The following is a 15,191-nucleotide window of genomic DNA, read 5'->3' on the forward strand; positions in this document are numbered from 1 at the left end:
ATTTCTCCCCATGGAAGCCCTCATTGTCTCAGAGCGTGTCAAGGACTAGCGTCTCAGAGAATATACTTTGAGAAACTTAGAGCAATGTTGGGGGTAGGGGGTGCGTGGCAGTACCTGGAGACAGACTTGGTTGTCACGACTAGGGATTGGGTAACTGTCATTGGCATCTGGAGGACAAAGGCCAGGGATACTGATAAACCCCCCCCCCACAACATGCAGGAGAGCCCCCCACGACTTACCAGCCCCAAATGTCAATAGCAGTGCAGTTGAACAGCCCTCGCCTTGAGTGCCCTCTTCTCCCACAGGCCATCCTCCATTGCCAGAACTTCAGAAATTGAAGGTGACGAGAGAAAAAGACAGACGGGAGAAAGAGGACAGGAGTAGGAGAAAAAAAGAAGGAAAAGGGGAGGGGGGAGTGAAAAACAGACAATAAGGAAAGACAAGACTTGGGGGGGGAGGGGACAAAAGAAGACAGATTCATGACTGCCAAAACGTGGAGGCAACCAAGATGTCCAAGGTGAACGAATAAACGGTGGTCCCTCCAGACAACGCGATGTTACTCAGCACGAAAACGAAATGAGCTACCAAGGCATGAAAAGGCATAGAGGAAACTTACACGCACTTTGCTAAACAAAAGAAGACACCCTGAAAAGGCTACCTGTTGTGGGTTTCCAATCTATGACATCCGGAAAGGGTAAAACTGTGGAGACAGTAAAAAGATCAGTGGTTGCCTGCGGTGCGGAGGGAGGGGTGAATGCGCAGAGCAGAGGGGATTGGGGGGGGGGGCGGTGGGCAGTGAAAATACTCTGGTACTATAATGATGGATACATGTCATTACCCATTTGTCCAAACGTACAGAATATACAACCCTGAGCGAGAACCACAATCTAAACCAGGAACTTCGGGCAATAAGGATGTGCTAATGCGCGTTCATGAGCTGGAAGGATGCACCTCCCTGGAGGAGGATGTTGACAAGCAGGGGAGGGGGCTGGGCGTGCATGGGGTGGGGTGGGCAGGGGTATACAGGAACTCTCTGTACCTTCTGTTCACTTCTGCTGTGAACCCAAAAGCGACGGAAAAAGAAAGAAAAAGAAGCCAGAGCGGCCCGCTGATGTTAACTGGCCGGCCTCCCCATGCCTTTATTGCTTCTCTGAGTTGAGGAAGACGATAGCGCTGCTCTTCCGCGAGGGCCACCTGGTGGGGGGAGGCGGGGATGACGAATGGAAGGCAGGAGACGTTGTCTGGCCGGGTGTCACGTGCCCAGGGCTCCTCCGGGCGGGGGGGGGGGGGGGGGGGGGGGGGGGGGCCTCAGACCCTGCTGGGCTTCTTGGGGTCCTTGCTCTTGGCCGGCATGAAGGCGTAGAGCTCCTCGATGAGCATCTCCATCCGGGCGGTGACCTCGGTCACCGTGTCGATGACCAGCTTCTGCTGCAGCTTCAGCGTTTTGTTCTCCCGCAGGGCCTTGTTCTCCTCCTGGAAGACGCGGTGCTCCTCGCGCAGCGCGTGCAGGGCCCTGTTCTCCTCCCGCAGCAGCCGGTTCTCCTCGCGGAGGACCTGCAGGTTCTGGTTCTCCTCCCGCAGGGCCTGCAGCGCCTGGTGCATCTCCCTCAGCAGCTCCAGGGACTGGCTCCCGTCAGCCAGGCCGGGGCCGGCCTTGTTCTCCTCGTCCCCGGAAGACCCGGACAGGTTGCTGACCATCTGGCGCAGGACGCGGAGGGTCTTGGAGTCGTCCTGGGGGGGCGAGGGCCCCTTGGACTCCTCGAAAGCAGAGGAGAGGCCTGTGCCCTGGTCCGGCAGCAGCCCGGGGCCGTGGAGCTCCTCGTGGGCCGACGGGACCGCCGTGCTTTCCTCCCCGGGGCCCGCCTTCTCCTCCGCTGGGCCCCAGTAGGCCTTCCTCTGCTCCAGCCGCTGTCGCAGGGCCCTGTTCTCCTCCCTGAGGAGCTGCAGGCTGCTGTCCTCCTGGAGGCGGTGCATCTGCAAGGCCGCGTCCTTCGCCACCTCCAGGGCCGAGTTGTCCTTGTGCAGCAGCGGCGAGGCGGCCCTGCTCTCCTCCCGGCCCAGCGTGGCCTTGCGCTCCTCCCAGAAGACCTGCAGGATCCTGTTCTCCTTGCGGAGGGTCCTGTTCTCCTCGCGCAGCGCCTTGTTCTCCTCGCGCAGCGCCTTGTTCTCCTCCTGCAGCAGGTACTCCTTGGCCAGCCGCTTGTGGTGCAGCTTGTGGTGGAAAGAGGACGACGGAGAGAAGTACAGTTCTCTGTACAGGCGGCAGTTTTCGTTCACCCAGCGCCCGTCCTGGAAGACGAACATCTCGTCGCTGAGCTGCACTCGCGGAGGGTTGTAATCCAGCTCGAGGTCCGCCTGCGAGGTGGGGCGCTCCATGGGGTCCAAGGGCACGGAGGAGAAGCGATTCAGCGGGTAGGAGTGCTGGCTGGTCACTCTGCGGCTCAGCCTGGGCAGGGCGGCCTGCCTGGCGCAGCGCGAGCTGGGGTACAGGTTGTGGAGCCTCAGGAAAGGCTCGGCTGTGCCCCTCTGCGGGAGAGAGCGGGGAAGCCGAGAGTTAGTGAAGGAGCCGACGAGCCCGAGGCTGCTGGCCAGGTAAGAGGCCGGCTTACCCCCACGAGACACTCTGATAGTCCGGCTGGGCCACGGCGGACACGTTTGCATTTGGCTTCGCGGAGGCCTCGCAAGGAAATACAGCCGACCCCCTACTTGCAGCCGTTCTGGTCTGGAAAGTGACCGCGGTGAATTCGCGAGTGCCAGACCATCGCCCCAGGGTAGAAACGCAGGGTTCGGTTCCACCCACCTCTAGTCACAGTTTTGTCAACCAACCGAGACATAACCTTGTATTTATGTGGATTACTGTTGAAAGACATCTTATTTAGTATGCACTATTGACTCGTTAACATTGAACTTTCAACGAACAGCACTGTCACTCATGCCCGAGCAAAGCTTATCTAACCCATGTTCTCTCCATCAGGCACATCACACCTTCTTTCATTAAGGGGCACTAGACAGCCCTTGGGCAATGTGCTACGGGGCCATTTGAACTGTGCAATCATCCTCCACCCCCCAAAAGAGCACGAAAATGTCAAGAATATGGCCCTAAATAAACTGTGAAAAGGACACTATTTTACAGTGTGAGAGCTGAAACAAGAAGGCTCCTTGGGGGCACCTGGGTGGCTCAGTCGGATGAGCCTCCGACTTCGGCTCAGGTCATGATCTCACGGTCTGTGAGTTCCAGCCCCGCGTCAGGCTCTGTGCCCACAGCTCTGAGCCTGGAGCCTGTGTGGGATTCTGTGTCTCCCTCTCTCCCTGACCCTACCCCATTCATGCTCTGTCTCTGTCTCAAAAAAATAAATAAACGTTAAAAAAAAACTTAAAAAAAAAAAAAAAGAAGGTTCCTTAGCTAGAATGTGTGTATCAGGTGACTTTAATTTTTTGTCATTCTGTACATGTCTGTAAATGACCACCAAAGTGCCACAGGTATTGATTTGCTGGTTACAAACTTTAGCGAGTGGGCAAATACACAAATAGAGAATCCACGAATAATGACCGTCACACGTATGTTGCATAGGTGGAAGGGCATTCACTTGAAGTCCACCCGATATTTGGATCCCCAGCCCCACGATTTGATCAGTGACAAGAATATGGCAAGTTCAGTTTCAGCTTCCACGTTTTCAAGTTGGGATAACTACATCTACTGCCTTCCCTCAGAGAGATATTTTTAGGATTAAAAGAGATAACGTATGAAACCATTAACCGTGGGCTCTGGCACACTTCTGTCCCCTTAGTGGAGGAACACACGCTCTTCTCAGTCGCCCCCAGCTGCAGATATGTCCCCACAATTGGCGTGGGCAAAGGGGCACCATGAATCACCCCGACAGACACCCAAATCGTTACGTCCAAAACAGTGGTGCAGTCCACCAGCCGAGCCTTCTCCCTTGTCCCACCGAGGCTCGCCTTCCACTCTTAGCCACCCTGAGTCAATCCTTCCAGCCCTTTAACATCTGCTGACACAGTGTTAGGCTCAAAGCAGAGCCCAGATGGTAATTTTGGAAGAGAGGGGCACCATCACAGACCTATCACTGAGCAGTGAGAGTTCAATATGTGGTAATGAAGACAGCAAGGGACACCAAGGAATTCCCAAGGAGCAATTCATGCTGGTGGCCCATACACCTCAAGACCGTCATATCACAAAGGGGATCAGAGCCACAGAGCTTAAGTCTGATAACTGCACTTCCCAGTGTAGAATAATCGTCTGAGTGTGTCTTAAATGCAGATTTCTGAGCTCCCTACTTATAAGACTGATGCAGTCAGTATGGGATATGGTCCAGGAAGCTCCATGTCTAACCAGCTCCCTCGAGGGATGCCAGCTGCGGGCACTCAGGACAGCTCGGAGCCAGGTAGGACGTGTCATTTGCCCAGGTGGGGGTTACACCAGGGTTAAAGGCCAACGTGCTAAGATTGGGGATCACAAGGATTCTCATCCTGGTTCTGTCACTGATGGGCAGTGTGAAATTGGAGATCACTTGCACCCTCTCTGAGATCCAGATTTTTTACTAGTAAAAAGGACTCAGACTCCCTGACCCCCTAGGCACCTTCCAACATATAAAGTCAGTTAAATGTGTCTGTAAAGTGGAAATAAAAGCACATGCCCTGTTTGGGTCACCACCCCATTGTGAGGACTGAATGAGATAATAATTGCAGACGTGTTTTTGAAACTGCTGAGCACCACAGAAATGTAAGGTGTTATCGAGAAGAGTAGGTTTTGCTAATGGCAGAATTCTGAGGTGTATTCAAAAATGGTGAACAGGTGGAATGTGTCCTGGAGAAGAGGTAACAATTGCAACAATGAATTAAAAAAAAAAAAAAATCACGATAGCTACTTCTAAAGACACCCAAAGCATTTCACCTTAGTACATTGCAATGCTCTCCAAATATCAAGTCCTCATTTCTCAGGCTATTTTCACAATTTTACAGATAGAGAAGATAGAAAACAAGTCAGGTTATCTGCATTATGTCTTCGGGCGTAGAGAGAAATATAATTTGCACGGTGTATAATGTTGGCTGGAATTCTTCAAGACCCAAAGAGCTAGATAAATAGAAGGCACAGTTCTATGCCATTAACTTTGCAATAAGCACATGTCATTAACTTTGTAAGGATGTGCTTAATCTTCTAGATAGTGAGGGTGCAGGGACATTCTGCAATCAGAACCTTATTTACTTTAAATAAATCCAGCCTCCGTGGTTTTCGTATTTCCCAATTGGGAAAGCACAGTCGCTCTTGTGGCCGAAGCTGAGACCAGAATGAACTTCACTGTGGGCAGTACGGCCCGTTTCCTTGTCAGTTTAAGGTCCCTTGACCCTAGATTTCTGGGACGATTGGCCACAGTCACTAAGGAATGGATCTTGAGAGGTCCTCTCCAGCCAACGGGGGCCTCCATCACAGCAGGATCCTGTTCCAGAACACATTACTACGGGAATTGTGGTTGTAGTCAACAGTGTATATCCCAGTCTTGAGAAGAAAACAAACACTGAGCTCCAGTTTTGTGTTAGGCCCTGAGCTGAGCATTCTACCCACCGAATTAACTTCACCCTCGCAACACTGACTTAATAAAGTGCTGTCGTAATTGCCATTTTACAGATGGAGGAGTAAACTCAAGACTCTAAGTTAAATGAACGGTGCCGTTTTACCCACTAGGTCACAAATCCAGTCCTGGCTGCCCGAACGTGTATGTGTGAAACACACACATAGGAAATCGCCAAGGATTTATCAAAGCACTTGCAATAGTTACGGGGGTGAAGATCGTTTTCTGTTAACTTCTTTTTTTTTTTAATTTTTTTTACCGTTTTTTATTTATTTTTTGAGAGAGAGAGACAGAGCGCGAGCGGGGGAGGGGCAGAGAGAGAGGGAGGGAGTCACAGAATCCAAAGCAGGCTCCAGGCTCTGAGCTGTCAGCACAGAGCCCGACGCGGGGCTCAAACCCACAGACCGTGAGTTCATGACCTGAGCCGAAGTCGGTGGCTCAACCGATGGAGCCAGCCAGGCGCCCCTGTTAACTTCTTATTATGGAAAATTTCAAACATATACAAAAAGAGAAGAGCCCGATAAATGTCCACATACCCCTCCCCCCACCTCACAAGGCCAGGCCACACTCGTTTCATCTGTACGTCCACCCAACTCCACAACCACCCCCACCCCGCCACTGAGTTATTTTAAAGCAAAGTGTAGACATCCTGTTATTTTACCTATAAATACGTGAATGTGCGTCTTTTTAACAAAGCGTCAATACCATTATTATCCCTTTAAAATTTAATACTGGGGGCGCCTGGGTGGCCCAGTTGGTTAAGCGTCTGACTCCTGATTTCAGCTTCATGATCTCTCGGTTCATGAGGTCGAGCCCCACATTGGGCTCTGCACCGACAGTGAGGAGGCTTCTTGGGATTCTCTCTCACTCTTTCTCTCTCTGTCCCTCCTCTGCTTGTGCTGTCTCTCGCTCTCTCTCAAAAACAAATAGATGTTTCAAATACAATACAATACATTTAACACTAATCACTTAATATCAGCAAATACTGAGTCGGGGTTCAGATTCCCCCAGTTGTCTTTACTTTCTGATCGGTTTCAATCAGAGATACGTGTCTTCATCCAACCGAACGTCTGAAAAGGAATCACTAGCCCGTTATCCTGTTTATCACTGTTCAGAGTATCCATGATGGTTGTTAAATCATCATATTCAGCTGCCTTTATTCTGCCTGGGCTCCCCCAGGAACTTCTGACGGCTCCCTCAGCAGAAATGCACGAAATAAAACCTTAATGTGTAGGTGGTGGATCCCTAGCTGTGAACAGTCTGGATGTTTGGGCCCTTATCCCTGTGCATGCCATCAGTTGCCTCTTACCCTCTGACCTTGGTTTTCACATCTGTACAATGGGGATCAGTGACATCACCTCTTGGTCTAACTTTCCCTGGCCCAATGATGGATCCATGTTTGTAAATGGGCACCGCCATAGCCTCGGCTGTCCTTTTTACCAACCAACCTTAGCATCTTGTCCCCTCCTTTAAATGGCCAGCGCTGGGGCGCCTGGGTGGCTCAGTCGGTTAAGCGGCCGACTTCGGCTAAGGTCATGATCTGTGAGTTCAAGCCCCGCATCGGGCTCTGTGCTGACAGCTTGGAGCCTGGAGCCTGTTTCAGATTCTGTGTCTCCCTCTCTCTGACCCTCCCCCGTTCATGCTCTGTCTCTCTCTGTCTCAAAAATGAATAAACATAAAAAAAATTAAAAAAATAAAATAAAATAAATAATAATAAAATAAATGGCCAGCACTTCCCACGCAGACCCTGTGCCTTCTCTGTTACACGCCCACAGCACCCAATCCAGAAAATGTTGATAGACTAATAGGTCCCCATGACTTCCTTCCCCAGGAAACCAAATCCTCCTCTCATGACTAAGTCCTGTATCTTCCCTCCTATTCCCAGACAGAATCGAGGAGGAGGTCAAGGTCAGCGTTGCCTCATGGCCTGCTGTCTTAGATACAACACAAAAACGTTTAACAACGTTTAACAGTCATGTATTTATTTGAATGGCTATTGGAAGAACATACCTATTTTATCAAACTCACAATCCTATGGATAGTACTAAGATGAGGCTAAAGTACGTCAGCACCTTCCCCTGCAAGTGAGAAGATTTGAGGAAAAATACCAAATATGCAGACATTTCAGAGACGCCAAGAACCCTGATTCAACTTTGAGAAAATGTTAAGACAAAACAAATTCTTTCTTCCCCAATTCCAGTCAGACCTAGCTGGATTTAGTCCGTAAAGAAAGGCTCCCTCTTGGCCTTATGAAAACAAGGTCACCTCGCCCTAAATATATTTCTACCCTGAATGTTCTCGTAACAATTCTTCATCCACATTTATGTTGATTAATCAGCTAACATTAATTGGGCATCTAGTCTCGGACCCCACCCGCCTCCAAGGAACTTCCAGTCAGTTTGAAAATTCAGTGAATAGTACCAACTATCGCTGGGTGCAAATGAGGGAAGGCAAAGAGGAGCATACGTTAATGCAGGCTGTAAGATGTGGGGATCAAGGGACCGGGTATCACAAAACCCAAAAAGAGTCCCGGCTCTACGCCGTCTGGGTGCATGACCTGTACAAAATCGTTTCATTTCTGTGCCGACATTTCCATATCCAGAAAATGTGGATGCTAACACGATTCAGAGCCACGCTGGGTTTCTACAATGACCAGCTTTAGAGGCTGCCATTCACAACTGTTGTTGCCATGCACAACCTGTACCACCATCCACGGCGACCTCACTGACATCTGACCTGTTTCTCTCAGGGAGTTTGTTGTAGAATTCAGCAATGAAGGGACAACGTGTGACATTTTCTTTGTTTATAGAGAGCGACCGAGATGATGACTGCAAATTCAAAAAGACAAGTTGCTTAGATTTCCTTAGCGGAGGATTTCTAGAACAAGGAAAAGGAAATAGCACTTACTGAATGAGTATTATGTGAGGATAGGCTAGTTGATTTCCATATTCATGTGTAATATCTTACAGAGAAGAACTATCATGTTTTATATAAAATCACAGAGCCCGCAAGGGGCAAGAGGCAGGGTTTAAAACAGGATATCTGACTCCAAACCACATACTTACTCTTGCTGTTTACAGGGCCCAGATGTTTTACTTCGCATGTGTTGGTGTCATTACTTTGCAGAGCTTCTCTTCTGCCCTGTCCCATTTCCCGCCCCAGAGAGATAAATTACAGTTCTCTGAGGGCAGTGACCTATCCCCCCCCCTTTTTTTTTTTGACATGCCTAGACATGGAAATTAGAACAGCACGCTTCCCTTACAGCGGAGGTATAATGAGTCCTTGCGGGTGAACTAATCAACCGAAATGCACTGAAAAGTAAGAAGGTGATCAGATTGAACCCCATGAACCTGTCGTCGCTTTCGGCCTGCCAAAGTGGTGATTTCATTTGTCTTTGTATAGTTAGCGTCTTTGGTGAAGCCCTATCTTCATTTCGATTCATATTTGTAAACTGCACAGCTGTGACCGTGCGATGGCAGTGGGGTTTTCTATAGCAGTGGGGTTTTCCCCTGTGAATTCCGCAAAACCCCAGGTCAATCCGTGTAGCCCTTAAAGGGGGCTGGCCCCTGCACGCAAGCATACTGGTTTTCCTGTCACCATCTTGAACATATAATCCAATGAGGGTAGCGGCCCCGAATTCCCAGTGGCTTTGGGCTCAAAAGTCCCATCTTTGAGTGCTCTTGAGAGAGTCACTTAGCTTCTCCGAATGTCACCTCTAAAATGAACCTAAACGTAACTGCTCTGCCTGCTTCCTGGTGTGAAAGGCCAAGGAAGTGGGAGACAAGCAGTCATAAGGACCAAACAGGTGGCCAGTTCTGCCGGTGAGGCTTGAATGTTCCTGGCCTAAAGCACTATAGCAAATGCCGAATGTATTTCTTTACCAAAGTTTGGGCTTTCCGAGGAGTGAGCGTCTGAGCTAAGCAAACACATGAGGAACAAAACCCCAGGACGACTCAGCCCATGTTTGAAGCCAGCCCCTTCTCAGTAGGTCTCCACAGCCAGGGGTATCACTAGTTGGGTATCATGGACGAAACTGATCTGCGCTTGATGTCCTTGAGGTCTGCCGAGAGGTCTGGGCCTTTCAGAACTCTGAAAGGTTCTTCTAAGTCTGGGAGGTAGAGCCTATGGCAGCATGATTCTAGTCCCCAGAGCAGCCATGACCAACAGTTCCCATGAAGGAGAGATTGTCTCTTCCCTAATCTATGGGAAATGTCCTCCGGTATGGATACAGACCCAGAAGGGGAAAGAGGAGAAGTGTGGCTTCTCCTTGAAAGGATGGATGCGGGAAGGGGAATACAGTTGGCCGTGGGGCTCATCAGACCTTTCCATCACCTCGTGAGGAAGACAACCGAGAGACTCTGCCCTCAGGAGCACCATGCTCCCAGTTGAGACCTAAGACGCTTTAGTGCCAGGGGTCCAGAAAGGATCCTGGGCACAGACGTCTCTCTCACAGAGCCTGAATCCCACCTGCGAATGGAAATCCCTCCGTAGCATCAGACCTGACCCTCTCCCCGGCATCTCCTTTTTATTTTTTTTCAGTGTTTATTTATTTTTGAGAGAGAGAGAGAGAGTGGGGGAGGGGCAGAGCACGAGGGAGACACGGAATCCGAAGCAGGCTCCAGGCTCTGAGCTGTCAGCACAGAGCCCAATGCAAGGCTCGAACCCACAAACCATGAGATCATGACCTGAGCCGAAGCTGGACACTTAAACTGCTGAGCTGCCCAGGCAACCCCAGCATCTCCTTTTTCAATGCAAGTGGTCTTGCAAGGAAAATGCTTGAAATCACCAACCACTGAGTGCCTTTGTCAGATCACTGGCCTCCAGCAAATGGAGAACATGGAGGAAGAATGGCCAATAGGAAGGTGGGGGGCAGGGGGTGGGGAGGGCAGGGAACAAAGGGGGAGATCCATGGAGATGGATCCAGATCTGGTCTGGTGTAGACCCTTCGTTAATGATCCAGCCATAAACAATGCCTTCATGAGACGCACTGCTAGCACTCATTGGGGAAATAAGGGAGCCCGCGAGAATGGAATCGTTATGTGCAAAGGGAACCAGGTCAGCTGGCTCGGGCAGGAAATAGCATTGATGGCTGGCAAGTTAATGCGCTGTTGGGAAATAGATCAGAAAACACAAATATTTAATGTGAGAAGAAAAACTGGAAGTCAATAAGACCTGAAAAGACCTGAGGGTGAGAACAAATAGTGAACCACCGGCACTTGCCGGGTAATTGAGAAGCCCAAATGCCCAACACGATTGGGAGGCCAGAGGCACTTTCTGGAGACACAGAGCTGCTGTCGCAATTCCCTTCTAAACAAGACGGACCGGATCCCAGAATAAAGCAGCGTGTGGCAGACACACTCAGGGAGCTAAGGACAAGCAGTTGGGATGCAGAGAGAGGAGGCGCTATTTCCTGAGAGCGAGAGAAGAAACAGGGAGCTGAGAAGTGGCCTGGCCCAGCCTGGTGGCACATGCCTGGTGTGTGACGGAGTGAGAGTGGGCACTGACCTGGGCTCAAAGCCCCTAACTCTAGCTCTGCCATCACTAAAGGGGCGGCTGCGGTTCCTGGCTCCCATGCCTGTACAATGTGTACCTCACACTCGCACGGCCTAGTGCCTGCCACATGATCGAATCAGCGCTCGGTCGATATGGCCCCAGAACAAGCTTGAGCCTCCTTAAGCCACCCCCCCCCCCAGTTTTATTCCCCTTCTCTGCTCCTTCATGCTGACCTGTTTCTGGGAGCTAAGCAGGAAGAGTTACGTCAGGTGTAGATTCAAGACTTTTTGCAACCTCTCCGTCACATGATCCCGATTTCAGATCCTATTCCTGCCCCCACCCCCAGGTTGGCACCCTCTTCCCGTCCCTTAGTGATGCAGAGAGTGATTTACGTGGGCTGTGAACAAACCAAAGGAGCAAACCCACCCTCGGGGGGAGTAGTGGTCAGCAGAACCACGTGGCATTTCAGTGGATAGAATCAGACCTAAAACAAGTTCCTAAGAGCCGTATGAACCCTACGGGGAAACCATGCTGTCTGATGACCAGGACGAAGTTTTGTATTCTAAGCTTCATGAGCTGAAACTGATGAAGTGGCTGCCCATTACAAAGGTATAAGGACAGACTCCTGGGTGGCTCAGTCGGTTAAGCGACTCAGGTCATGATCTCACAGTTCATGAGTTCGAGCCCCGCGTCAGGCTCTATGCTGACAGCTCAGAGCCTGGACTCTGCTTTGGATTCTGTGTCTCCCTCTCTCTCTGCCTCTCCCCCGCTCATTCTCTCTCTCTCCCTCTCTCTCTCTCAAAAATAAACATTTTAAAAATTTTTTAAAAAATAAAGTTATAAGGATAACTTGAAAACAAATAGCTGGGATGTTTTTGTGTCCTGTTTCTCCCTCCTGCTGAACATACTTGCCTAGATTGTTACCTATTGAAAGAATGCTGAAGGTTTTCTTTCTAATCCTATTCTTCTGAAAATCCTTGAGATGGCTTTATTTTTTTTTTACGTTTTTATTTACTTTTGAGACAGAGAGAGACAGAGCGTGAGCAGGGGAAGGGCAGAGAGAGAGGGAGACACAGAATCCGAAGCAGGCTCCAGGCTCTGACCTGTCAGCACAGAGCCTGACGCGGGGCTCAAACTCACAGACTGTGAGATCACGGCCTGAGCTGAAGTCGGACGCTTAACCAACTGAGCCACCCAGGTGCCCCGAGACGGCTTTAGAAAACGTATGTATAATTTTCCTATATATAATTATATAGTTTATATTATATATGTAATTCTACATTAAATATGTTATATGTATATATACATATTAGCTATGTATTTATATCTATACATATCTATATAGATATCTATATATATATCTATTTAGATAGATATACCTATCTATGTATCTGGATAGATATAGATAGATAGATAGACAGATAGATAATGATGCCCACTGATGATCGATCCTGTCCCTACACATCCCCGTATGTAGCTTTCAGGTAGTTACCTCTGCACTGGATTCCTCTACCCTACATTTCAGCCCCTCTGGTTGCACCGCCATCATCTTCCAACAGGTCCTCAGGTGACTCTGAAGAAGTAAGGCTGCCCCCTTTGTGACATAGCAGCAGTGGAAACAATCCAGTCAGGAGAACCCCGCCAAGGAAATGGCTGCTTAGCAGGAGACCTCAGACTCTCCAGCCTGCCAACACTTCATCCATTCATTGGCCTCCATCCTGAGTCCCCCTTCCACTCTACCTTTGGTATGCGGCAGGCCCCGATTCTCTTGGCATCTCCAAAGCACCATGTACCTTTTGGCCCGCGTCCTAGCTTTTCCGCTTAACGGATTCGGTCGCGTGAATTTGGTTCCAGGTCCCAGTGCTCGTTCTCCCCCACCCCACCCGACCCCAGAATTCCAGGGTGGTTGTGCAACAGCAGGCCCCAAAAGATCTAAGTCTGAGAAGAAGGGCTTATTCCAGAGTGTCATGGAAACTTTAAGTGTTATGATGACTGGAAGGTCTTACCAGGTCGCCAAACCCGCCTTCCTCATTTGAGGGATGACAAGCCCAAGACCCAGAGTGGCTAAGCAACCGCCCCCGCCCTCCCCGCCGCCACTGCCCGGCACACGGCTGGTTGGCAGCTTGAATCTGAGGCCTTGACTATGCTGCTTATCCTACATATCTTGCCAAAGTTGGGAAAGGGGTGAGTTGTTCTGGCTACAACTAAGTTACACCCTTCTGTGAATATCCCTACCTGAGGGAGAACCACGTTGATGGGAATTTCTAGGCTTTCAGACCTGGTATCTCTTTTTCTTGTAAAATTTGGCCTTGAGTGCGGTGGAAAAGAGAAAATAAGAAGATTTCTGCTTCCTAGCCTGTCCTCTGAGCCTCAGTTGCTCACCTGAAAAACAAGAGACTTCCTACTCACTTAGCCCCTCTCGTCACTTATGTACATTATGAAAATCTGAGTCTGAAAGCCTGTGAACATGGTATCTGATAAGATGTGATTTTAAGAAATTAAGACACATTGGGGTCAAGGGCCGCCAAAAAGTCCTAGGAGCAGAGATGCCCAAACCTATTACCTTTGCAAAGATTATTACTTCTACCTCAAGTAAAAAGCCATACCAGTGTTAGGTGCCAGGTATAGGTCCTGTGCAGGAGTTGGTCACCAAAGCACTCAGAACATTCCAGAGGTGACATCACAAAACAATATGGTGTTTTTCAGGGCTCATGGTCTCTCTGAGTATCACGGGTGGGAATGAGGCATCTAACAGTCAGAAGGAGCTCACCCTGGTTGTGTCCAGCTTACTGATCAAGGTGAATGTGACACACAATAATCCAAACACCAGCCCCCTGTTTGGTCATCCTATTCACCTCCCCACTGCCCAGATGGGCCGCGAGCCCTATCCTCTCTCTAAAGGTAGCATCTTCTACTTGGAGTTGTATCACTCAAGAAGGAAGACAGCAAAACTGAACTCATTCCAGACCAAAGGAAGATACGTAGCCTGAGATATCTTCTGACACCAACCAATTCTCCAATTCTTTGAGGCCAACTGGCTGTCCTATATTCAATTCAATTCTGACACGTTCTACCTGGAGTTGGTGTCGGGTCACCTAAGCTGAAGGGCTCAGTCCCACAAGACAGCCCCCACTTCAGACACCAGTTGTAACTCCCAGGCCACCAGTGTTTCTGACTGACCAGCTATGAATTGGGGGTTCCCACAAACCCCCACTCAGCTTCAGTAATCTGCCAGGATAGCTAACAGAACTCAGGAAAACACTTTATTTACCATTAGTTTTATTACAAAAGATACAGCTCAGGAATAGCCAAATGGAAGATGCTTAGGGCAAGGTATGGGGGGAGAAGGACACGGAGCTTCCATACCCTTGCAGAGGACATCACCCTCCCAGCTCCTCCGTGCGTTCACCAACCCAGAAGCTCTCCTAACCCTATCGTTTAAGGGTTTGTATAGAGGATTCATTACCTGGCAGTGGTTGATTAAGTCATTGGCCTTTGGTGATTGAAAAATTCCATCCCAACCCCTCCCTTTCCCGGGGGCAGAGGGATGCTGAAAGTTACAACCCTCCAATCACATGATTGCACATGGTTGATTCCTCTGGCAATCAGTGTCCATCCTGAAGCCATCTAAGGGCCACCAAGAGTCCCTTCATTACCATAAACTCAGATGTGTCTCAGACGGGCCCCTTATGAATAATAAAAGGCACTTCTACCACTCAGGAAATTCCCAGGGTTTTAGGACCTCTGTGCCAGGAACTGGGAACAAAACCCAAGACCACAGTGTTGACGTCCAGGCTTCATGAAAGGGGTAGCCCAGCCCCCTGGCCGCATTCTGTCCAGTCATTTGCCTCTACAGACTATTAGTGGGAGCCTTCTTGTGTTTCTTAAGCCTCTTATTAGGCAGAGAGCTCCAATGGCACTACTATGCCATGTTTGGGGGAAAGAAGAGTGGACCAGGGTCAGCAGATCCAGGGACACCGTAACTGCCCACTGGAATCTTCCACACCCAGATTACAAGCAAGCCTTGCTTTAAGAAAATCCAATGTACAAAAATTCAAAGATATATGTATGGAAAAAACACGAAGGTAATTAATCACATTATCAAAGACTTGA

General features: G+C 49.5%; 1 protein-coding gene across 3 annotated transcripts; it reads right to left on the reverse strand.

Annotated features, from left to right (window-relative positions):
- Window positions 1-1,109: 1,109 nt before the first annotated feature.
- On the reverse strand, window positions 1,110-13,860 carry CBY2 (chibby family member 2). 3 transcript variants are annotated; one of them, XM_007085385.2, is made up of 3 exons: window positions 13,686-13,860; window positions 13,314-13,395; window positions 1,110-2,526 (listed from the first exon to the last, which is right to left on the reverse strand). In XM_007085385.2, the coding sequence occupies exons 1-3, from the start codon at window positions 13,757-13,759 to the stop codon at window positions 1,309-1,311; spliced, it is 1,374 nt and encodes a 457-aa protein (XP_007085447.2). In that variant the 5' UTR covers window positions 13,760-13,860; the 3' UTR covers window positions 1,110-1,308. The 3 variants fall into 3 exon arrangements, with proteins under 3 accessions (XP_007085447.2, XP_007085446.2, XP_042828935.1); XM_007085384.2 differs by lacking the exon at window positions 13,686-13,860 and adding an exon at window positions 12,571-12,672 and having other exon boundaries at window positions 13,314-13,388; XM_042973001.1 differs by lacking the exon at window positions 13,314-13,395 and having other exon boundaries at window positions 13,685-13,859.
- Window positions 13,861-15,191: the final 1,331 nt, after the last annotated feature.

This window comes from Panthera tigris, chromosome A1 (genome assembly GCF_018350195.1).
Source record: "Panthera tigris isolate Pti1 chromosome A1, P.tigris_Pti1_mat1.1, whole genome shotgun sequence".
In the NCBI taxonomy this organism is placed as follows: Eukaryota; Metazoa; Chordata; class Mammalia; order Carnivora; family Felidae; genus Panthera; species Panthera tigris.